Here is a 24,880-nt window from a genome sequence, read left to right as displayed (position 1 = left end):
GTATCCTTTTCCTGGCATGTAGCTACAGTACACAGGGTGGCTTTTTGAAAAGATGAAACAAATTCATGGAAGATTGGTCTTTCTGTGGCAATGACTATCTAATTGAATGGAATCTTCATGTTCAAGGGTCATGTAGTATACCTCTGAATGCTGGATTCTGGGGGCATACCAATAGAAGGCTCATCTTGACACTATCCGGTCAGCAGCTGTTGAAAACAAAATGATGGACTAGATAGATCTGTGGTTTGATCCAGCACACTTGTTCATAATGTTCTTAGCCCAGTTAAATGAAACATACATATTACCTACGGAACAAAGATTGGGAAAAAAAAAATAAACTTTTCCTCTCCCTCTTTCAAAACAGGTGGAAGTTAAGCCATATGTCTTGGATGATCAGCTGTGTGATGAATGTCAGGGGGCCCGTTGTGGTGGAAAATTTGCTCCATTTTTCTGTGCTAATGTTACCTGTCTGCAGTATTACTGTGAATATTGCTGGGCTGCTATCCATTCACGCGCTGGCAGGGAATTCCACAAGCCCCTGGTGAAAGAGGGAGGAGATCGCCCGAGACATATTTCATTCCGCTGGAATTAAGCAATTACTGCAGCGTGTTCATATGCAGGCCTCAGAATAAGTGCACTCTTCTGTTATCCTGATTCCCTGGCCCTGCCCTCCTCTTCTCTCTTACTCAAGATCGCATGTCCTTCTGTTGTAGTCTGTAATTTAACAATAGCGTAATGAAAGAATGGCCTATAATCATATAGGTATTTTGTAGAATCTTGTCATTAAACTGTATTGGGAACTCCCTTTTCATATGGATAACACAGTGCATGGAAGCCAGGTTCTCTTATCTTATGTACCCAGAGGACTCTGCTTTCTTGCCACCTTTTCTTAGAGGAGAGGGAACAATATTAAGAGAAGAGAAATGAAACAATAGAGTATTTTGTTTTTTAATTAAATTATTGCTAATAACAAAATCAATAGAATACTTTTATTAAAGTAACCATGAGATAGAAACACTATGAACCTATTCTGACACTTTGTCCAGCCCTCCCTTCCCTGCCCTTCTTCCCTTCCCCCCCCCCCCCAAACCTCTGGGAAGCCTGTTTTCTTGCCGCCTATGATTTTATAGCAATGGAAACAGTTAGCCGTTAACCTAGTAACAGGAAAGAGCATGTTTAAAGCAACAAAAATGCATGAGCAAGGTTTAAAGCAGCATTAAGTTAATATTTTTATTTAAGGGTTCCGAAGCTAAATTTTTAGCACAGTATGTGTGTCTCACCGTGCCTCCGACTTCCCACCACATTCAAACGTTTACTAATTTAGTAGGCAAAGCTTAGATCTGTGTTCTTCATCCAAGCAATCACATTATAAAAGTTCCCGAATGTAAATCCTGGGTCAGTTTACTACTGGGGTGGGTGGGTGGGGAGTGCACTTATTATTACTTTTAATTATTTTTATTCTTTAAGAAAAAAATCTTTGTTATCAGAATACAGCCCTAGAAATCCTACCAAAGCTAAAGTAATGACAACTAGTGAACTGGCATGTCCTCTCCTGAAGAACAAATGTATAGATTTTATTTTTGATGGTTATATAGAACTCTATATCCTAATTCACTAACGTTAATCAGGGGCCAGCTTTTGTTCTCCATTTTGACATGAAATACAAGAACCTAAAGATATACCTCAATATTATTGACCCTTCCCCCCCCCCCCCCAAAGTGCTAATAATACAGTCTTGGGACAGAAATCCAAATTTGGCTGCTTATTGGACTTACTCTGGGATGTGAAATCTGTTTTTAAAAAGCTGTATCATAGGAAGCGTAAGAAGGACAAAGTGACGTTTGTTTCCAGGAATGTTTTGCACTGTTGGCTGAATGACTACTGGAATGCATGTTTGCAAAGGAGAATATGCTTGTCTTCCAGCAGACAGCAAGTGAGTAAGAGAATCTTAGTGAAGTAAATAAAGAATTGCAGGGCTTTGAAGTACCAACTTGCTGGGTATCGCACATGAGTTGTTAAGGCTATGTAAATGGGAGCACAGTATGTATTGATGCTAAGTCACAGTGTGGTGATAGTTTGAATTTCGTCACTTGATAGCTCTGTACATTTGAGACAATTGATAGGAGTGAATGTGTCCAGCCCTTAATAAATGATCTTGTAGCAATGTGCAAAACAAAACCAGTCCACCGGCAATTTGAACTGGCACGGTACCACCATAGACTCTTAAACCAAAGACTTGCCTTAGCACAGCTACAGAAAAAAACATCTCTTCTGTAAGTCCCTCCCTTTCCCCTCCCCAATTATCTTTGAGAAGCAGTTTTGATTTTCAGTACATAAAACATACCTTGTTATTTTCCAAAGGTCAAAATGGAGACATTTGCTGTCTACTCGTCAAGTAGAGGAAGGGAGCTGCTTTTAATGAAATCCCTGCAAATATTGACAACAGTAAATGCAAATGGAGAGTGCTCTTTTGTAGACTGTCAGGGACCTTTTTCTCTGAAGTACATAATTATAGTTGGAATATTCCTTTTAATTTTTTAAAAATGCTTGTAGGTGGCTTGGGGTGTCTTATTGTGCCGATCCTACCCAATGAACAGGTGAGAGATGGGTTACCATTACAAGAAATAACACTGTTTGAGAAGTAGCTTTGAAGAATAATTTTTTCCCTTTGTACATGACCTGCTGAATTTCGGTACAGTGTTTTTGTAGCTAACTTATTTTGTCATGCACATAATGTATATTTGTTATGCACTACTTTTGTATATCTTGTTTTTCCAACAGTGAGCATTTTTAGGCACACTTTTCACTGACGGGATATCTCTTTATGCAATACCTCAATTTTTCATATTGCAAAGAGTAGCTTTTTGTACTTTTATTACTGAGAGATCTTCATATACTTCATTTTTTTAATATAAATAATTTTAATAAATTTTATTTTCTTATATTCTGCTTTTTATACATTTCAGTGCTCTGCATACATTTTGAATTATGGATGTTGTGCACTGGCAATGCTATTTTAGAATTTGCAGAGAAAAGAAAGCATGTTGCTTAAACATCTTTAGCCCAGCACCAGGTATTTGGTGTACATATAATTTAAGAAATACTTATATGTAAAGTTGAGACTTTAAAAAAGAAATTTTTTAAAAAAAGCATGAAAGCGACAAATGAGAGAGTTTGTCTTTAGACCCTTGAAATTTAATGCATAAAGCATAGTGTAGAAGTTTAAAAGTAACATCCCAAATTGTCTACTGCTTCTTAATAGGTTTTTAAAAGTAATACACAAATGCAGATGTTTTTGGTGAATGTTTAGCCATTTTTAATCTTAACAAATTGATGTTAGGTGTTTGCAGAGATGTCTGCTCTTTTAAATCATATTTAAGGAAACAAACCCAAGCCTGCCCATTGGTGGGCATGTAATGTTAGTATGCATGACTAATATTAAGAGAAAAAAAAATGTTATTCTACTAATATTCACTTGTGGTGATTTTGTGAAAAGCGTGTTTACAGATTATTTGGTTACACTTCAATTTACAGGGCATAAATGATTATCTATATTACTCTGTACTCTAAGTAGTGCTAATATAATCTGTCCTTCTGAATTTGTGGGAGGTGGAGTTGCCATGTCACTCCAAGCATAACTAATGTCATTACTTTAAAAATCTTAGGGTATCACTTTAGTTAAAGGGGTGTAAACAAGCATGTCATTTTCTCTCACAAGCTTGGCACTGGCCATGTATTTACAATGTAGTTACAGAGTAATTACATGGTTATTTTTGCAATGTAAAATAAAGTGTTTCTGATTATTTTATATGTAAAGGAACCCCACTGCCCCGTGCTTTTTTGGTATATAGTATCTACTTCTCCATACACAGACCTCTGCAGAAAGCAAATCTAAAACTTGCAGTGAATGACTTTAGTATTTTATAAGGATGCTGTTGGAAAGACTTGATAATTCACCCCTTTTTTGTTTCTTGAAGAGTTAAAGCCTTCTGTTTTAAAAGGTGATTTAAAACTTGAATGTGATGAATTGTGGCAAGTTAACTTCAAGTTATGTGCAATACTTATTTCAGACTTCTGGAAGATCTTTGCAGTGTAATTCTTTGTTTTTAATTGCAGACATTTAAAAATGTCATTTTCTACTGTTCTAGTAAATCCTCTTTCTTGCTGGTGTTTCTAAAGAAAAGAATCAGAAATCAATCTTTCTACTAATGTAAATTTGAGATTATTTTTTAAAAAAAGGAATAAAAGAGGTTTTGGTCATTTGCTTTATTTTATTATCTTATTTTAAAGCTACTGTGATTGATAGCATTGTAAGAATTGGGACAATATTGTATTCAACTGTTTTATTTTTTATATTTTTAAAATTTAAAGTATAATTAGTTTTTATAATTTTCATCAGATTCTTTTGTTATATTTTTTGGAAGTGAAACTTTTAGCAAGTGGGTGTCTAGTTTTTACTAATCCCTAATATGTTTTCCCCCGATGTAATGCTCATATTATCAGAAGGAAAAGTTATTTAAGTATGTCAGTTACTTGTACTACTTGGCTGAATTTCCATATAGTTTTTACTGTGTATGGGGAGGTTGTAGTATTTATTATAGCATTTTAAATAAGGGTAATTCATTTTTTATTAAAGTCATTTTCACATTTTAAGTTCATATTTTTGTATGTTCTACTCTAAGTTATAACACAAGTTTCTTTTTTAAGAGAGTTCATTTGTTGAAGTGCTAGTGGAAAATTAATGTTATTAAATAGTTTGCAAATGACTATTTATACCAGTATGCATATAATTTTTAAATATTTGTAATGTGAGATGTTGAATGAATAAAACTTTTAACTCAATAATTAGTCAGCTTGTTGCTTTGAACCACTGAGGGAGAGAACTGCTGCTGAAATCTTTTGCACATTTTGGTAATTAACTTTTAAGCATTGACAGTCCCATCTTCTGAACAAGACTAGCTAGTTGCAGTGAATCATTTCCTCCATGTGATTGGTGAACCAGTGCAGCATAGTAGATAATGTTCGCTTACACCAGAGAGACCGACATTATTGTATTTATTTATTTAGAACATATTTTATGTAACTTTGCTAACTAACTTAAAGGTCCCAAGGCAGCGAAGAATTGAAACCATTACAACCAGTTTTTAAAAATGCTTATCTATGTATAAATTGAAAATAATTCAACAAAACAAATAAATTGTTACAGAAAATCCAGGGATCTCTGTTTAGTCATGAAAGACTACTGGGGTAACCTTGGGCCAAACACTTTTTTGTATGCTCAACAGGGTGGTTGTGAGAATCAGAATGGAAAGGTCAAGAATGTTGTATGCTGTGGTTGGACTCTTTGTAAGAAGGGCAGAAAAAGAAAAATGTAAAAGAAGAAGATATTGGATTTATATCCCGCCCTCCACTCCGAAGAGTCTCAGAGCGGCTCACAATCTCCTTTCCCTTCCTCCCCCACAACAGACACCCTGTGAGGTGGGTGGGGCTGGAGAGGGCTCTTACAGCAGCTGCCCTTTCAAGGACAACCTCTGCCAGAGCTATGGCTGACCCAAGGCCATTCCAGCAGGTGCAAGTGGAGGAGGGGGGAATCAAACCCGGTGCTCCCAGATAAGAGTCCGCACACTTAACCACTACACCAAACTAATATTAGGAACACCCTGACATGAAAATGCGCTCTCCAGCTGTTTTGCATAAAAGTTGTTTGTTAACTGTGAAATTCTAGCTCTTTTAAAAATACAATATTAAAATATGCCATTACCCTAAGGCTCTTCGATAAGACACAATATGAATGGTGTTGACTTTGATTTGGGCAGGGCTGCAAGCAGAACATTCCATCTTTATATCATCTCAGTTTCCCTGTAATAGTTCCTGAAACATCCCTGGGATGGTAATAAACATTTGCTCTGCTAATGGGCAGAGTGCATCAATCCTTGGCAGATTCAAGCCCAACACTAGGGATATTCCTAAAGAACTTCCCTCCCCCCCATGTTGATGATCTTAGATCATATGCTGTGGGGACAAGCCCTCAGCTGTCTGCTCAAATGTCACCCTGGGGGAAGAGCCAAATACTGACTATTTATATTTTGCGAATTTGGTACTTGGGGAGATCTGCTATCTCTGTCTAGAGTCTCATGTGACTTTGGCATGAAACTTCAGCAAACTCAGCATCATAGTATCTATTTTTAAACACACAGCCTTCCTTTATGTCAGCTTAGCTGGGCCAAAAACGAGCAGCCAAGTGTTCAAGTCACCTGCTTCCACTTACTGCTCTTCTGCTATTTAATTATCGGGGCAAACGGGAAGCCTCGTATGATGCTCCAACAATGGAATGTTGGATGAGCAGTAAGACTACTGCGACGGCAACGTGTCTGCAAGAGGAAGAATGCAAAGCATTGGCAAGCAGGGAAACTATTCTGCAAACTTCAAAAAGCCTGGCCAGATTTGCCAAGCTTGGGTGGGGCAGTCACAGGTTCCTGCAGATTTTTCCTCCTGTATCTCCAAAGGATACTTGGAAGCTATTCAGGGGAGAAAACTGCAAGACTCTTACCTAATGCTCACTACTGAAGTTTTTAATTAATGATATTTACTATGTCAATCAAGTGCCTCTGCGTTCTACATCCTCTACTGCTTGACTGTCTGGCAGTTTGAATTTTATTTGAATATCTGAAGCTGGAAGGATTTAAACTGTCTAAAACTTCTGGTTCTTAGCAAAGACCTTTTCTCTAAATAGATGGTTTGGAGTTAGATACATTACGTGGCAGCAAACGTAGGTTTTGTTACCATATGTACACTTGACAGGGAGCCACATCCCAATTCCATGTCAGAGGCAAGTGTACTTCTTATATAAATAAAATAGTATATGTCTGTTACATTTAACATATCTACATTTTCAGGTATGCACATTAAATCTTAAATTTTTTTAAAAATAAAGTATTAATATGTGAATGAAATGTACGTCATTTCTACTTTGCAGTTGTATCTGTTCTGCTTCCAATACAGTTTCCACCATGCAACATGGACACCAGATCCATACCTTTACATTCCATCATGAAGAAGGAAATGAGGCAGATGCTGCTTCTTTCACCCATTTGCTCCCTAGTCCTGCTGTCTGCCTTCCTCACCTGAAGGGCTCTGGATGTTCCACACGGAGGGTGAGGGAAATAAGAAATGGCATGATTTTGTGAGAAGGTTTATAACTACTTTCCTTCCACTGCGTCAAGGGATTTAATGGTATACACCCAAAATACAGATTGTGAATAGCAACCCTGTCTTCTAGTTCAAAGGTGAGGGGTAGTTGGTCAGTCAACTTGGAAGTCCTAACCTGGAGAGCCAGTTTGGTGTAGTGGTTAAGTGGGCGGACTCTTATCTGGGAGAACCGGGTTTGATTCCCCACTCCTCCATCTGCGCCTGCTGGAATGGCCTTGGGTCAGCCATAGCTCTGGCTGAGGTTGTCCTTGAAAGGGCAGCTGCTGTGAGAGCCCTCTCCAGCCCCTCCCACCTCACAGGGTGTCTGTTGGGGAGGAAGGTAAAGGAGATTGTGAGCCGCTCTGAGACTCTTCGGAGTGGAGGGCGGGATATAAATCCAATATCATCTTCTTCTTCTAACCAAATCATTTGGCATTCGACAACCATCTTCCTGCACTGAGTGGAATTCTTGAGCTGGACAAATCGCAGACTGCAGCTTCTTTCAAGTACCAGTGCTGTTGCCTTTCTTTGTTGATGCTAATAGGATAACTAAATAGAATAGTTGAGTTAAACACTGGGTGGTAATGAGGTACTTTATGTGAATATTATAGTGTTCGGGGTGCTGCGTAAGCTGAGAGTTTGTGCAAATGCAATTTTAAAAGGATATTAATTATTCACGGTGTAAAGTCAAAGCAGGCCGCTCATATTGGCTTGAGAAACCTTGATGGGTTTTTCTTTTTCTTTGTGGGAATAAAATACATTTCATTAACCTTGAAAGGACAGCGTAGTGTGCCTCAAAGGGGCAAAGAAGAAAAGGCAAACAACATAATCCTTTGTTTTTGAAAATATGCTTGTTTGTATTTTCATCTTAGTAAGAGATCCCATTACTTTGGGTGTTGAATTGATAGCTCTGGTAGGCTTTCTTCTCTGGCATGTCAACATGTATCACCACTGTTGGTGGGGATCCGAAATCTCTGTGTTAGTTTCCTTGTGAATTAGGGGAATGGAAACTAATATGGTGACAACATAAAGACCTACCTCTATCTTGCTTGTTCCCTGACTTGGTATGAAATATGCCCAATAGTGATGTGGGAGATCTCAACTTTGTTTCTTCTTGCAATTCAAAACGTGCTGTGCTGGCAACAAATAGCTTTGCTTCTATTTATGTGTTTGCTGTCTGGTTGCGACCAACTTTGACCCCAGCAAAGAGAGTTCAAGGCAAGTGAGATGGTTTGCCATTGTCTTCTTTGCTGGTCCTTCATCCAAGTACTGATTCTGCTTAGCTTCGAAGATCTGATGAGAGTGGGTTATATACCATACCACTCCACCTCTCACTTTGTTTCTAACACGATCAAAATAGGCTTTAAAAAGTAACCTGCCATCCAGCCAAGTCTTCAGCCTACTAAATAAAATTAATTAAAATGGCACTTCAGTGGTACGTTTAAAATATTTGCCCTCCACTTCTCCAGCAAAGTCAAGCCCATATTATTTATCCTCACGAAGGGTTCTATGAATGTAGTCCCACACAAGAGGAATAAGAACGTAGCCCAGCACAGGAGAAGAACAGATACAAAGGTATGGGTGGGAGAGCTGAACACAAAGCACAGCAGCTTGTGGTTTTGTACATGGCAATCATTTGTTCAGCTCTGTGTCTGATAAAAAGTGACCCGCTTGTGCTTCCTGATCTCACATTTTGAAAATCTATGATTATAAAGATTTTTGGCTGCTGTCAGGATCTATGGCTTGGTCGCAGAACATGTATTTTGCATGTGGAAGATTTTAGGTTCAATCCTTGGTATCTCCAAGCGATTTTTTTTTTTTTTAGATGATCAATCTTAGCAAGAGATCCCAATATGTTTTGACTTTGAGATCTTCCTCAACCTGAGATGCTGGAGATTTGCTATCTGAAAGAACTGGCAAGACTGAACCAAATGAACAAAGGGCTTCAGTTAGTATAAGGCAGCTTCCTATGCGTAATGAAGTGTGTGGTTCTAAACTACAGCATGTAGAAGATATTGGATTTATATCCCTCCCTCCACTCCAAAGAGTCTCAGAGCGGCTCACAATCTCCTCTCCCTTCCTCCCCCACAACAGACACCCTGTGAGGTGGGTGGGGCTGGAGAGGGCTCTCACAGCAGCTGCCCTTTCAAGGACAACCTCTGCCAGAGCTATGGCTGACCCAAGGCCATGCCAGCAGGTGCAAGTGGAGGAGTGGGGAATCAAACCCGGTTCTCCCAGATAAGAGTCCACACACTTAACCACTACACCAAACTGGATCTCCTCACGAGCAGATGCTATCACAAGGAATTGCTTTGGAAAGGGTACTGAGCAAATTCTGTCCAAATTATTATTTTAAGGGCAGTTTAGATAGTGAGCATTGGCATCATTCTGTTTACAGCTTCCCCGTCTTTGAATATTCCTATTTTGTACCGTTATAACACACGAAAATCATCATTTTTCTTTCATCTTCAGGTGACTCATCTTCTGTTTCAGTCCTGTGTGTGCAGGCTGTTACATTTTGGGAGTGGAAACTGAGCAGAGCTAAAAGGAGGAGTGTCTTTTCTCATTGCTTCAAATGGATTGCTCAATAGAAATTGCCCAGCAAATGCCTATGAGGCGATTCCTCAGCTGTTCTTTATTCAGCATTATGAAAGCCCGCTCAGACAACAGTTCCAAAAGGCCCATTGCCTGCCTACAGGAAATTGGGAGACAAATAATGGCCTCGGAAAGGGTAGCTGGGGAGAAACATTGACATCTCTTCTTCTCAATAAAATAAGCCGATTCAGTCCAACAGTATGAAAAACAGCCTCTGGGATGGTGCCGTGTATGCAGCTGCTTCTTCAGGAGTAAAATTTAATTGAACATTAAAGTGGCTTAGGTGAAAGCACCTTTCTTTTCATAATGCCACAATCTGATAATTATCACTTTTGTGCGGTCAAGGAAGTATTTACCTGTTTTTAAAGGCAAGTTATTGAATTACTATTTTTACCCAGAGAGACGTGTTTTCTCTGCTTCTAGTATTCAAAAGAGAACCACCCTCTTCCTCTGTTTGTGAAATTAATATTGTGCTCCCTCTGCTGGACATATTGTAGAATCCCATTAATACGCTTAGTCATAAAGCCTGTCACAACTGTATAATGAAATCTACTCATAGAAGAGACAATTCTGAAGGAGCCATGGGAACAGCATACCGGATAAATCGTAATTTAGGATTTGAGCTAAGCTGTCCTTTGAGATCCCTGGCTTGTGGAAAATGCTTTTCTGCCAAAGTGAGAAGACAAACTCTTGACTTTTGCTAAGGCAGGACTTGGTGCCACATTCTAGACTCTTAATTTGGGAGAAGCAGTACTGTTTCAGGAGCTGTGGAATCCCCTTCTCCAAAGGTTCTTGTGAGTCAAGGAGTAGGATCCAGTGCATTGATGACATCCTGTTTTGATTGCAGGATCTCTGATTGTGTCCCATCCATTTCAGGGGTAGCTTATTAGGGAATGTGAGGGATCTAGATAGAAAGGGGGCCTCCCGTGTGGTATTCTGGATTTTAGTCCAGATAAGCATCTGTCAAAGATGTCTAAAGAATTCTGCCGCAGTGGTGGGTGCCCTAGACTGTCATCATGGTCTTTCACCATGCTAGCTCTGAAGGGAAATAATATGTTTTGACTTGGTATTATATCTCACTGAAGCATCTTTGCTGTGACTCAAGAACGTAATTTCCTTCCTACATTTGTGAAAGCGTAACAAGAGAGGCTCATTTGTAACTGATATCCACCAAAAATGCCTTGGTGGTGCAGTCTAAAATCACAACTTTGCTCCAGTATGCTTATTAAACAATGTATGGTGCCAAACTTCCAACATAATAATAATAATAATAATAATAATAATAATAATAATAATAATAATAATAATAATAATAATAAGAAGAAGAAGAAGAAGAAGAAGAAGAAGAAGAAGAAGAAGAAGAAGAAGAAGAAGAAGAAGAAGAAGAAGAAGAAGAAGAAGAAGAAGAAGAAGAAGAAGAAGAAGAAGAAGAAGAAGAAGAAGAAGAAGAAGAAGAAGAAGAAGAAGAAGAAGCAGCACCACCACCACCACCACCACCACCACCACCACCACCACCACCACCGGGAAAGTGCTCCAGCCCTTTAATCATTCTAGTTGCCCTTTTCTGGACTTTCTCCAATGCTATAATATCCTTTTTGAGGTGCGGCGACCAGAACTGCACACAGTACTCCAAATGAGACCGCACCATCGATTTATACAGGGGCATTATGATACTGGCTGGTTTGTTTTCAATTCCCTTCCTAATAATTCCCAGCATGGCGTTGGCCTTTTTTTATTGCAAAATGAAAGAAGATCTACATTCTCCCTTGAGCAAGGTGAGTGAGAATGTGAACGAGCATGTTATTTTTAAAAAATTGTATCTTAGCTCAAGGTGGCTTACAACAAGGAAAAAAAAACATTGGAGTGATACAAATATAAATAAAACAGAAATAATCTAAACAAAATTCGAGGCAGAATGCACAGAAATCCAGCCTTCTCAAATGCAGCCTAAAGTTCAAACAGCAATCACTGTCCAAGAAATCATAAAAAGGTCAGTGACTCAGAAAATCGACACAAGGCTGACAAAAGCAGTGAGGCCTTGTACATCCTGTGAAGTTTTGTTAAGGAAGGTGCTCTTTGTTGCGCCTCTGCAAGTCTGCCCAAAAGGGGGAGTTGCTGCTACCGAGAACAACGAAGGGTTTTATGGGGGTCAAGGAAAAAGTAGGGATCTTTCAAATAATGTGTTGCGTTAACCTAAGATTTAGACAGATCTGCATATTGACTGAAGTTGATTTGTTGGCTGGTGGCAAGAAGCCCTTGTTTGTGCCTGTCCCCCTTGGAATGCAGGAGACCTACAGCTGGGGTGAAAAACATGTTATTTATTCTGTCTTCAATAGTACCTAAAAGGGGACACTTGGGGGGGGGGGGGAGTGCTTACCTTGCTTGTTCAAATTTTGCTGCATTTGGAATGTGTGAACTAATTCTGTTTTGAGACTAACACTGCTTGGGCTGGATGTTACACCTCTGTCACAACTTCTCAATCTGTATAAAATTGTTTGGGTTTTTTTTTTGCATACATGGCAAGTTTTCTGTACTTTCTCTGTCACGTGAAACTATTAATATTCTTGAGCTTCCCATAGCTCAGGGAAGGTACTAAAACAGGGATAGGTAACCCGCAGTGTATATATCAAATGGCAGCATGCCTAAACATTTTGCTTGGTGCGATAACTCCCTCGCTGCATCCCAAAAGCAAGGGTGTAGCTGAGCCATGATGGGCTGCAGCATAGCTCCAGGACATTTTTTGCATATGGAGTATTGGTGTGTCATTGAGCGGAGTTCCTTCTGGCCACACCCCCAGCCCTGCCCAAACAGTTGGTGGTGTGCTGCATTGTTGCTTAGTGTGTTCAGACTGTGAGGCAGGTACAGGAGGCTGCTAAATGCATGCTTGAACTGCTTCCACCTTTCTGAGGAGCAGACACAGTTGCTCCCCACCCCGGGGAGGGGGTGGGGGTGGTCTCAGCCGCTTGCACAACTCCTATCTTTTCTCCCAGGCAGTCCCAGCAGCTTCCAAAGCTCCCATCTTTCCTCCCAACCTCCAGACAGATGTTACCTTTAATCAGGGCATTTTTGTAGCAGGAACTCCTTTGCATATTAGGCTATACCCCCTGATGTAGCCAATCCTCCAAGAGCTTACAGGGCTCTTCTTACAGGGCCTACTGTAAGCTCTTGGAGGATTGGCTACATTAGGGGGGTATAGCCTAATATGCAAAGGAGCTCCTGCTGCTGCTGCTCTTGCTGCAAAAAAAAAGCCCTGCCTTTCGTTTGGCATTCAGGACAAAATGTCCTGTTGCCCTGACCTGGATAGCCCAGGGTAGCCCAATCTTGTAAGATTTCAAGAGCTAAGCAGAGTTGGCCCTGGCTGGGAGACCTCCAAAGAATACCACAGTTGCCACACAGAGGCAGGCAATGGCAAGCCACCTCTCAACTTCTCTTGCCTTGAAAACCCTATGGGTTACCATAAGTCAGCTGTGACGTGACGGCCAAAAAAACCCCAAACAAAACAAAAAAACTCTTGTACTAAAAGCAATATCTGGAATGGGGGCACCAAGAACCTTGGAGCAGAGGTTTCAATTATGATGAATAAAAAATGTAATGTACAGTAGAGCTTGGAAGTAGTTTATTATAGTTGTAATGGAGTTTTACGATGAAGTCCTAAGCAGAGTTATTTATTTATTTATTTATTACTTTACATTTATATCCCGCCCTCTCCGCGAGCGGACTCAGGGCGGCTTACAACATCATAAAAACAATCAATTCAATAAAACATATAAAACCATAATTTACTTATCAATTTTAAAACTATTAGCGCTGTCTTAGTCCAATCTAGGCGGTATTGACTTCTAACTATGATCGCCAGCATTCTGTAGGATGTCCGGTGGCAGCCCATTTTCAATCAACCACTCATTTTCAATGAGTTACACCTCATTCATTTGACTGGGTCTAACCCTGTTTTCTGTGCTTTCTCTGTTCAAACTATCGCACCACTGCACTCATCTCACAGGCCAGCAAGGTCATGTTAAAGATCCTACAAGCTAGGCGTCAGCAGTATATCGATCGGGAACTACCAGAAGTTCAAGCTGGGTTTTGGAAAGGTTGAGGAACTAGAGATCAAATTGCCAACATTCGCTGGATTATGGAGAAAGCATGGGAATATCAGAAAAACTTCTATTTCTGTTTCATTGACTATGCTAAAGCCTTTGATTGCGTGAATCACAATAAATTGTGGCAAGTCCTTAAAGAGATGGGAGTACCAGACCACCTCACATGTCTCCTGAGAAACCTGTATAAGGGTCAAGAAGCAACTGTCAGAACAGGATAAGGAATAACTGATTGGTTTAGAATAGGAAAAGGAGTTCGACAAGGGTGTATATTGTCACCCTGCTTATTTAATTTATATGCAGAGCACATCATGCGGAATGCTGGCCTGGATGAAGCACAAGCCGGAATTAAGATTGCCAGGAAAAACATCAACAGCCTCATATATGCAGTTGACACCACTCTAAGGGCAGAAAGTGAGGAGGACCTCAAGAACTTCTTGTTGAGAGTGAATGAGGAGAGCACAAAAGTAGGATTGAAACTCAACATAAAAAAAAACTAAGATCATGGCATCCGGCCCCATCACACCTTGGCAAATAGAAGGGGAAGACATGGAAGTAGTGACAGACTTCCCATTTCTGGGATCCAAGATCACTGCAGATGGTGACTATAGCCATGAAATTAGAAAACGTTTGCTCCTTGGGAGGACAGCTATGGTGAACCTGAGCACTATAATAAAAAGTAGAGACATCAGCCTGCCAACGAAAGTCTGCATAGTCAAAGCGATGGTATTCCCAGTAATAATGTATGGCTGTGAGAGCTGGACCATAAGGAAGGCCAAGCGCAGAAGAATAGATGCTTTTGAGATGTGGTGCTGGAAAAGAATCTTGAGAGACCCTTGGACTGCAAGAAGATCAAATCAGTCAGTCCTAAGGGAAATCAACCCAGACTGTTCCCTGGGAGGATAGATGCTGAAGCACAAATACTTTGGCCGCCAAATGAGAAGGTAGCACTCACTGGAGAAGACCTCATCTCAAAGATGAGATGGCTGGACAGCGTTACTGATGTAACAAACACGAATTTGAGCAGACTTTGGAGGATAGTGGAAGACAGGAGGGCCTGGTGTGACTTTGTCCATGGGGTCGCAAAGAGTCGGACTCAACTGTGTGACTGAACAACACCCCTCCCCCCCCCCCCCCCCGTTTTAGACCCTTCGAAACCCAGCCAATGAATAGGGTGTAACTTTATTTGGGATTGCACTGTCAAATGGTTGACAACTGTCAAAGGGTTGTCATTTTGCAGCACCTTCCCTATTTGCTCAATGTAATGGGAGAATGTAATAGAATCAGATATTTGCAGGCTTTCCCCCACTAGGGTGATATGTTTGCCCTACAGATGAGAGAATGGCTCCTTTACTCTCTTGAGTTGAATTACTAGTTTGTTAACTTCCATGACAGTGAACAAGCTCTACCTGTTTTTCTTTATTTCTTTCTTCAGTCTTTCCCAGAGGGAAAGGGTTGTTCCAAGTTACTCTGAAAATGCTGGGAAGTAATTTTATTTTCATTCATTACACTACCTGTGCTGTGATCTCATTTTTATTTGAATGAGCATTTTAAGGTTATAATAAATTGCGCTTAGTTGGTGAGAAACAAATTACTATCGCTCATAGCAAACTGCCTTGCTTTGTTCTGCAAGCTGTGCTTGTACAAGCAAGGCATGTTTCCTGCAACATAAGAATATATTACTATTCAGGAATACCTTAGGGATGGGTTTCTTATCCAGATTTCTTTCCCATGCTTACTTTGAAGCTTTATTTAAATGGCAGGGATAGGTGGGTTGTTTTTTTTTTTTGCAGTTAAGACTGCCATCTTATGGTTTATATCTGAACAACATTCTGAATGTTTTATGTGACTTGTGACAACAAAAAAACCTACTTTCATTATTACAATTCTGTTAAACTAGATCACTGTTAAACTACAACATTGAGTAACGTTGTGTCAGATCCCATTCTCTTGCTGAGTGACAGATCTCATTCTCTTGCTATGAAATCTCAGTGTGTGTAGGATTTGGGAGGTTAATTTCTCTAAATGTAAAAACACAAATGTGGATTAAACTGGTGACTGGGTGCTACTCTGCAGGTAGTCAGGATTGCTTTGAATTTTGCAATAATTTTATCTAGCAGCCAATCACATTTGTTTTCTCTCCCCTTCTAGCATTTTTCTCTACCATCCAGCACACGGGCAGCGCAAAGCTGATTATAATACATGAACACTTCAGTAGGAAACATCAGACAGCAATTATTGAGGAGATGTGTGATTTGTACTTTAAAGATGTCCAGTTTGCGGAAAGCAGCAAAACTCCAATATTCTCCAAGAGCTCTCCCAGGAGATTCTGCTTCCTCCCTTCAGTCTTTTTCTGTTAACAACAGCCACATTGTGATGGGGTGGTGCAATGACTGCTGAGTGCCTAATAACTGTCAATCAACACATACATGAACAGCAAACCAAACATCTATGTTATGGGGAAATGCCTGAAGCCTTCAGTAACTCAGGGACCCTTCAATCCTTTATAGCTCAGACCTTAGAATAGTGTACCTCTGTTCAGGATTGCACTGTTAATGCACACATCCCAAAAGAGAACTAATTTGATGTGTGGGTGATGAGTGATTAGATAGGCATCTGTGTGAGAATAAGGTAAATGCAGTACAGTATGTTTTATTGCTTTGTAAGGTCTGGTGTGTGCAACATGGTTTTTTTAATAGATAAAAAGGGCTATTTTTGTAGAAAAAGCCCAGCAGGTGCTCATTTGCATATTAGGCCACACCCCCTGACACAAAGCCAGCCAGAACTGCATTCCTGTGCATTCCTGCTTTAAAAAAAAAAAGCCGTGGATATTTGGTTGGAGCACTGCAGATTTGGGTTGCCAAGTCCAATTCAAGAAATATCTGGAGACTTTGGGGGTGGAGCCAGGAGACATTAGGGGCGGAGCCAAGATCAAGTCTGTGACAAGCATAATTGAACTCCAAAGGGAGTTCTGGCCATCACATTTAAAGGGACGGCACACCTTTTCAATTCCTTCCTTCCATAGGAAATAATGGATAGGGGCACCTTCTTTGGGGGCTCATAGAATTGGACCCCCTGGTTCAATCTTTTTGAAATTTGGGGGGTATTTTTGGGAGAGGCATTAAATGCTATACTGAAAATTTGGTGCCTCTACCCAAAAAAACCAGCCCCCCCAGAGCCCCAGATACCCACGGATCAATTCTCTATGATTTTCTATGGGAATAAATCTTCATAAGGAATAATAGAGTTCCCAGCAGACATTTCCCTCCCCTCCCCCTTGCTTTCTGACGACCCTGAAGCGGGGGGAGGGCCTCCAAACTGGGGGATCCCCTGCCCCCACCTGGGGATTGGCAACCCTACTGCAGATGTAGTATCTTGGGAGGTGTGATGAGTTGGAGTGAGCTTACCCATCCTGCTTCATCTCACCCTTCACTCCTGCTCTGTAACCAGTTCGGAGAAAACTGGCCAAACTACAGGTTATAACATACTTGAATCTGCCACAGGGACTTGCGGCCATACTGCCACTGTGAATTCTCAGTGGGAACACCATTTAAGCATGCTGTGGCAGCTCAGTTCAGATCAGGACTACAATACAGGGTGTGTATGTGTGTATGCATGCGCAGATTAAGGCCAACTGATGTCCTAAGCACAGCCCAGCAGTGGTGCCCCTCAGCCCTTCCATTGCTTCACTGACAAGACATTAAGACTCAATAAGTGCTGAAGGTGAAATAAGAGACTAAAAATTCAGGTTTTTTCCAGGCCAGAACCCACAACTATATTAGAAGATGAAGAAGAAGATATTGGATTTATATCCCGCCCTCCACTCCGAAGAGTCTCAGAGCGGCTCACAATCTCCTTTCCCTTCCTCTCCCACAACAGACACCCTGTGAGGTGGGTGGGGCTGGAGAGGGCTCTCACAGCAGCTGCCCTTTCAAGGACAACCTCTGCCAGAGCTATGGCTGACCCAAGGCCATGCTAGCAGGTGCAAGTGGAGGAGTGGGGCATCAAACCCGGTTCTCCCAGATAAGAGTCCACGCACTTAACCACTACACCAAACTGGCTCTCCTTAATTAATATAATTAATATAATTTTTTTAAAAATGTATTTAACACTACAGTAAGCAATATAACCGAGAAGGGAAAAAAATCACCCCTCTGTAGTTCCCCCCTTCTCTTGGTGCCCTAAGCATGTACTCATTTTGCTTAATGGTTAATCCAGGACTGGAGGGAGAGCTCTGGCCTTCGCCTCATGCAGTTTCCTGAGCTGTAACCATGCTGGGGAGAGGGGGAGGTGTTCCTTGCCCCACTTCCTTTTTTTGCTTTTGCAGCAACCATTACAAATCCTTCTGCCCCTTCCCTCCCCTGAACCTAAGTGAATGTCTGTTGAGAACTATTTCTTTGTACAAAAAAGTGGGCATGTAAATAACGAGTTTTACAAATTATTTAAATTTTTCTTTTCATGTACAGCTGAACATAAGCCAGCAGAGCACAGAGTCTTTCGTCTCCCATTCTGTGTCAGTCCCCTTTCCTTGTTAAAGAATCTATCTTTTGAGCAAGGGCAGAGAAGCTGGGATGGTTATTATAGCAAGTTGCTGTTGTTGTTAGTAGCAGTATCATCATCATCATTTTAAAGAAGGCTACCAGAGAGGGAGCAGTCTACTCTTAGGAGAGCCAGTTTGATGTAGTGGTTAAGTGCGTGGACTCTTATCTGGGAGAACCGGGTTTGATGCCCCACTCCTCCACTTGCAGCTGCTAGCATGGCCTTGGGTCAGCCATAGCTCTGGCAGAGGTTGTCCTTGAAAGGGCAGCTGCTGTGAGAGCCCTCTCCAGCCCCACCCACCTCACAGGGTGTCTGTTGTGGGGGAGGAAGGGAAAGGAGATTGTGAGCTGCTGGGAGACTCTTCGGAGTGGAGGGCGGGATATAAATCCAATATCTTCATCTACCTCACAGGGTGTCTGTTGTGGGGGAGGAAGGGAAAGGAGATTGTGAGCCGCTCTGAGACTCTTCGGAGTGGAGGGCGGGATATAAATCCAATATCATCTTCTTCTTGTGGGCTTAGTGCAGGGCCTCTGTTGCCAAGAGAGATTCCAGTAGCAGCAGCAGCAAGCCTTTATTGGCATAAAACAGATTTAGCAGTCAAATAGCAATATAAATAATATAAAATCCTAGATAATGGAGTTTGTAGGGAGCTGATATACATAAAATAAATAATATATATATGAGTTAAGTTTAGCCAAATTAAATAGTTAAAACAAATAAAATGTGGTCATTCCAGAACCATTCTCTGTTGTATTTCCATGGCCTGTTGAAGAAATCTAGCAACCGTTAAAGTTACCTCAGAACAAGTGTCATTTAAAAGTTTGTGGACTTTGCCTGAATCAGCACAGGCCAACATATCTGCTGAAATATCTTTCAGGTATATACAATCAGCTGTCCCAGGTTATTATAAACAAAAAGAATGATTATGCTAAACTTCAATGGGAGGAGCTATACCAGGCCATAATCTTAAAGAACTCTAAAAAATTTTCTTCTGTTGTATCAGGTGCCCATAGAGCAGATGCCCCTTCTATGTCTGCTATTTCCCCCAATGTCTGGTACCAATATTTCTTCTCTATGTTCTCCCAAAGTAAGCTATACGCTTCTAGACCTTCCGAACTTTCTCAGGTAGATCTTTCAGAGTGGCCCACTGTGACCTCTGATGAAGTTAAAGATCTAATTTTGCAATTGAAATCAGGTAAAGCTGCAGGACCAGATGTTATTCCCTCTGAAATCCTAAAGTTAGATCCAGATTGGTGGGCTACTCCGCTCGCATCTCTTTTTACTAGTATTGACAGAACAGGCATAATTCCCAAAGTCTGGCTTAATTCAATAGTGGTTCCAATTTATAAAAAAGGAGATCCCACCATTCCAAATAATTACAGGCCGATTAGTCTCCTATCTACCATCGATAAATTATACTCTAATTATCTGCTGAGGAAACTTGAACAATGGATGACATGAGAAAAAATCCTTGGTCCGGAACAACTGGGTTTTTGTAAAGGCAAAACTACTCTCGATCATTGTAATACTTTGTCCCATCTAATTTCCAAATACACTATTGGGAAAAAGATGAAATTGTATGTAGCCTTTTTAGACTTAAAGGGAGCATTTGATTCAATTGACAGAGACCTGCTTTGGGCCAAACTGGAACAAACAAGTATTGATAAAAGACTCCTTATGCTCATTAAAAAATTATATACTTTCAACTCTTGTCAAGTCAAATGCTCTTTATCAGGCAATCTTATGTCAAAAATCCCGTTAAGAAAGGGGGTTAAACAAGGTTGTGTGTTGGCCCCCTTTTTGTTTAACCTCTTTCTTAATGATCTTGCTCCCTTTTTGTCAGATACCATCATAGTCCAAAACGTGGTGCCAGAAGAGAGATTCTTTTTGAAAGCCTGAACTATCAGATTGAGGAACCTAAATATAAACTCCTCCTTTCTTCACAGCAAGAAGCTGGAATATTTTTAACCAAAGCCTTTCCCCTCCTCCTTTGGGAACAAACTGCTTACTCACTGTGCTACTTCACTATGACATGGCCTCACTCATAGCATCCCCCCTCCCCTATCCATTTAATGCTGGAATCTATAAAGTGCGGCTTTCAGAAAGCTCCCTGACTCTCTTCCCCTTCATATTACAACTGTGGTCTTGCCCAGAGCTCCCCATTTTGTACTTTGGTTCAGCCTTGACTCCTCCCTGCTGCATCTGTGAGGGGGAAGTGTCTTTTCCTCATACCTCTGGAGGGACGGCTGCCATTATGAAGTCCCATTTTGGTTCTGGCTCTCATTTTGAGCGAGATAAATTCCAGATTGTTTATGTGAACCGTTTTGGTAGCCACCGCTCTGGCACTGTGATTCATTATGGCAGCACTGGCCACCTCGGCCATGATAAGAAAGAGGCGGCATTAGACACCCGTGTCTGTCTTTCTGACAAAAAAGCCTCAGGAGGTTCGACCCATCCTCCTTCTACTGGGAGAAAGAGACCATGTTTGCCGCCTGGAGGCACTCTTCGCACAGGTGCCGAAGGACCACAAAGCCAAGGAAATGAGGCCACTGGGTTCAAGTCCCTGAAATGGCCCAAAGCCAGAAAGGTTATGACAGAATCACTATCCTCAAGGAAAGACAGAAGTAGTAAGAAACAAGCTCTGCGTACCATTTTCCAGAATAGTCAGAAACCAAAGGGTATGACTAGGCCATAAACATATAAGAACATAAGAACATAAGAGAAGCCATGTTAGATCAGGCCAATGGCCCATCCAGTCCAACATTCTGTGTCACACAGCGGCCAAATACACACGCACACACACACACACACACACACACTGTGGCTAATAGCCACTGATGGACTTCTGCTCCATATTTTTATCTAACCCCCTCTTGAAGGTGGCCATGCTTGTGGTTGCCACCACCTCCTGTGGCAGTGAATTCCACATGTTAATCACCCTTTGGGTGAAGAAGTACTTCCTTTTATTCGTTTTAACCTGTCTGCTCAGCAATTTCATCGAATGCCCACGAGTTCTTGTATTGTGAGAAAGGGAGAAAAGTACTTCTTTCTCTACTTTCTCCATCCCATGCATTATCTTGTAAACCTCTATCATGTCACCCCTCAGTCGACGTTTCTCCAAGCTAAAGAGCCCTAAGCGTTTCAACCTTTCATATGAACATATGAAGCTGCCTTCTACTGAATCAGACCCTTGGTCCATCAAAGTCAGTATTGTCTTCACAGACTGGTAGCGGCTCTCCAGGGTCTCAAGCTGAGGATTTTCACGCCCACTTGCCTGGACCCTTTTTGGAGATGCCGGGGATTGAACCTGGGACCTTCTGCTTCCCAAGCAGATGCTCTACCACTGAGCCACCGTCCCTCCCCAAGACAGCATATGTAGACCTTGGGTCATTGATGTGGTGAAGAATGATCTAGAAGGCATGGCAAGCTGAGTGAAGTAATTTAATATCTATTTTGAATGTGAGAGGGTGGGGAATTTTCTTCACAGGCTACACCATTTGGAGCAGCTTTAAACAATGATGTCTCAGGAGCTCCTTCTTTAGCCTGACTTGAATAACCCAGGCTAGCTTGATCTTGTCGGATCTCAGAAGTTAAGCAGGGTTGGCCCTGGCTGGTATTTGGACGGCAAGGCCTCCAGGGCCGTGAAGTAGAGGCAGGAAATGCCAATGACCTGCGAATGTCTCTTGCCTTGAAAACCCCACAATGCTGGTGTAAGTCAGCTGTGACTTGGTGGCAAACAAACAAACAAACACAAAATAATAAGCTCCTTTAACACACTGGCAGCAGCTTATCATATTTGAGCAGCGGTGTCCAATTCATTTGTTATGAGGGCCTGATCGGACATATATGGGACTTTTGGGGCTGAAATGTAATGCCAAGATAGAAGCTTTATAAAGGATACAGAGAAACACAATTAAAGATATTTTTTTTTATTATTTAAAAAACAAACATGCTTAAAACTCCTGTGATGTTTTGTTTAAAATGGAAAGGAGGGGGAATAGTGGGATTTGGCGATGCAGTTTTAAACACCAAGAGAAAGCACAAGGATCACAAGCAGAAACTAAAAATATAAACCAACAATATAAAATGCTCTGGGCTTAGGAAAACGTGAAATGGCTGAGCACTGCAAGTCCCCCCCCCCCCTTGCCCCTAGTCTAGTCAGATTGGCAATGGCTCTTCAGTGTAATATCCACCTTTGGCTGTGGGTTCCCAGGTTGGATTACTCATTAGACACCAGTTCTAAGGTCCATTCAGCACAGACATGCTGGCTCAAAGCATCAACCCTTTATTTGCAAGGTCATACAACTCCAGCAAGGAACAACTTCTAACTGGCCATATGAGCATTGATAAGTGAAACTGAGCTCCACTCTATTAACATACATTGTAGCACAGACAAAGCTGCAAGGAAAACATGGAATTGATTTTCCATTAAGGTCTCTGTGCCCAGACTGCTCTGAGATTCAGAGTGAAGGGCAGGTATAAATATAACAACATATAGGACGGGACGGTGGCTCAGTGGTAGAGCATCTGCTTGGGAAGCAGAAGGTCCCAGGTTCAATCCCTGGCATCGCCAAAAAAGGGTCCAGGCAAATAGGTGTGAAAAGCCTCAGCTTGAGACCCTGGAGAGCTGCTGCCAGTCTGAGAAGACAATACTGACTTTGATGGACCAAAGGTCTGATTCAGTATAAGGCAGCTTCATATGTTCATCAACAACAATTTCTTCTTCCTCTTCTTCTTCTTCTTCTTCAGAAAAATCTTACAGGTTTCAGCAACGGGCCCATAACCAGGATTCTTTTTCTCTCAGGGGGTCGCTGGGGACACCAATTAAATTAAACTTTTAAAGAACAAGCACAGCTCAAGCTCTCCATCCCTCCTCCTCCCCTCCTTTCCCCTGCACCTGTGTTGCCTCTGACACCCCCCACTAGGCAAGTGTTGACTATTTCCATCATTGCCAGCACTTCCCAGTCTCCATACAGGTAGGCAGGAGGCAACAGGAAGAATTTACCTGTTCTTCCGGCAGGCTGTCACTGCAGCCTCACTGGCTCTTCCTGCTGCTTTCTGCTTTCTGGCAAGGCCCCATGCTTCCTTCCCTTCTGTCACCACCTCTTCTGGTGGGCTGGTGAGGAAGGATGAGGAATGGAGCAATAGAGAAACAGAAGCTGCAGCTTAAACATGGTATTTAAAAATTAAAGGGAAAGAGGTGGGGTAGGGATACTCCTATTTGAAAGGGGGAGCCACCCTCTGTGCCTCACCACTGTTTATGGCCCTGCAGCTTAACTTCCACCAGGGAAAGGCCTTTTTGGCCCTTGCTCCAACCTGGTGGAACATGCTCCAACTTGAGATCAGGGCCCTGCAGAACTTATTGAAGTTTAGGGTTGCCAAGTCCAATTCAAGAAATATCTGGGGACTTTGGGGGTGGAGCCAGGAGACATTAGGGGTGGAGCCAAGATCAAGGCTGTGACAAGCATAATTGAACTCCAAAGGGAGTTCTGGCCATCACATTTAAAGGGACAGCATACCTTTTCAATTCCTTCCTTCCATAGGAAATAATGGATAGGAGCACCTTCTTTTGGGGCTCATAGAATTGGACCCCCTGGTCCAATCTTTTTGAAACTTGGGGGGGGGGCGTATTTTGGGGAGAGGCACTAGATGTTATACTGAAAATTTGGTGCCTCTACCCCAAAAACAGCCCCCCCCCCAGAGCCCCGGATACCCACGGATCAATTCTCCATGATTTTCTATGGGAATAAATCTCCATAGGGAATAATAGAGTTCCCAGCAGACATTTCCCTCCCCTCCCCCCGCTTTCTGACGACCCTGAAGCGGGGGGAGGCTCTCCAAACCGGGGGGTCCCCTGCCCCCACCTGGGGATTGGCAACCCTATCGCAGTTCCACAGGGCCTGTAAAATGGAGCTGTTCTGCCAGGCTTTTGGCTGAGATGGCAGATATTCAAATATCTAAACATTCTGGCCTCCCCTGCTCATGCCCCCTCTCCCATGCCCTGCTGTTTTTTACATATCATTTTGACACAGAATTTTTCTGGGGACTATCTTTGTCTGACATGAGGCATGGGTCTTTGTTACTGTTATTGCGTTTAGCTACTGTTTTACTGTTTGTTTGTACTGCTTATGGTTTTATGTTGTAAGCTGCCCTGAGCCCACTTGTGGGAAAGGGTGGGTTATAAATTAATTAAAGAAATAAAATGTAAGACTGTCATTTCTGTTTCCATTTCATTCTGCCTGAGGAAGTACGTGTGCACACAAAAGTTCACATCCTGAATAAAACTTCGTTGGTCTTAAAGGTGCCGTTGGGCTCTGACTTTTCTTTTGCTTCAGACCAGCACAGCTACCCAACTGGCTCTAGCAACAAGGAAGATATTGGATCCCAAAAAGTCACCTAATTCTGATTGCCATCTTCCCTTTACTTCCAGCTGCTCTCTCAGGAACAAGATAAGTCACACA

General features: G+C 41.7%; 1 protein-coding gene across 3 annotated transcripts in view; it reads left to right on the top strand.

Annotated features, from left to right (window-relative positions):
- CPEB4 (cytoplasmic polyadenylation element binding protein 4) overlaps positions 1-4,845 on the top strand; it is a 94,401-nt gene extending 89,556 nt beyond the window's left edge. For all 3 annotated transcript variants that reach the window (XM_060240567.1, XM_060240569.1, XM_060240568.1), the window contains one exon: positions 365-4,845. In XM_060240567.1, the coding sequence (XP_060096550.1) occupies positions 365-592 (228 nt within the window). In that variant the 3' untranslated portion in view covers positions 593-4,845. The remainder of the gene's footprint in view (positions 1-364) is intronic.
- The last annotated feature ends 20,035 nt before the right edge of the window (positions 4,846-24,880 follow it).

This window comes from Heteronotia binoei, chromosome 5 (genome assembly GCF_032191835.1).
Source record: "Heteronotia binoei isolate CCM8104 ecotype False Entrance Well chromosome 5, APGP_CSIRO_Hbin_v1, whole genome shotgun sequence".
In the NCBI taxonomy this organism is placed as follows: domain Eukaryota; kingdom Metazoa; phylum Chordata; class Lepidosauria; order Squamata; family Gekkonidae; genus Heteronotia; species Heteronotia binoei.
The sequence above is the reverse complement of the archived record's forward strand: the minus strand, read 5'-3'. Positions and strand labels throughout refer to the sequence as shown.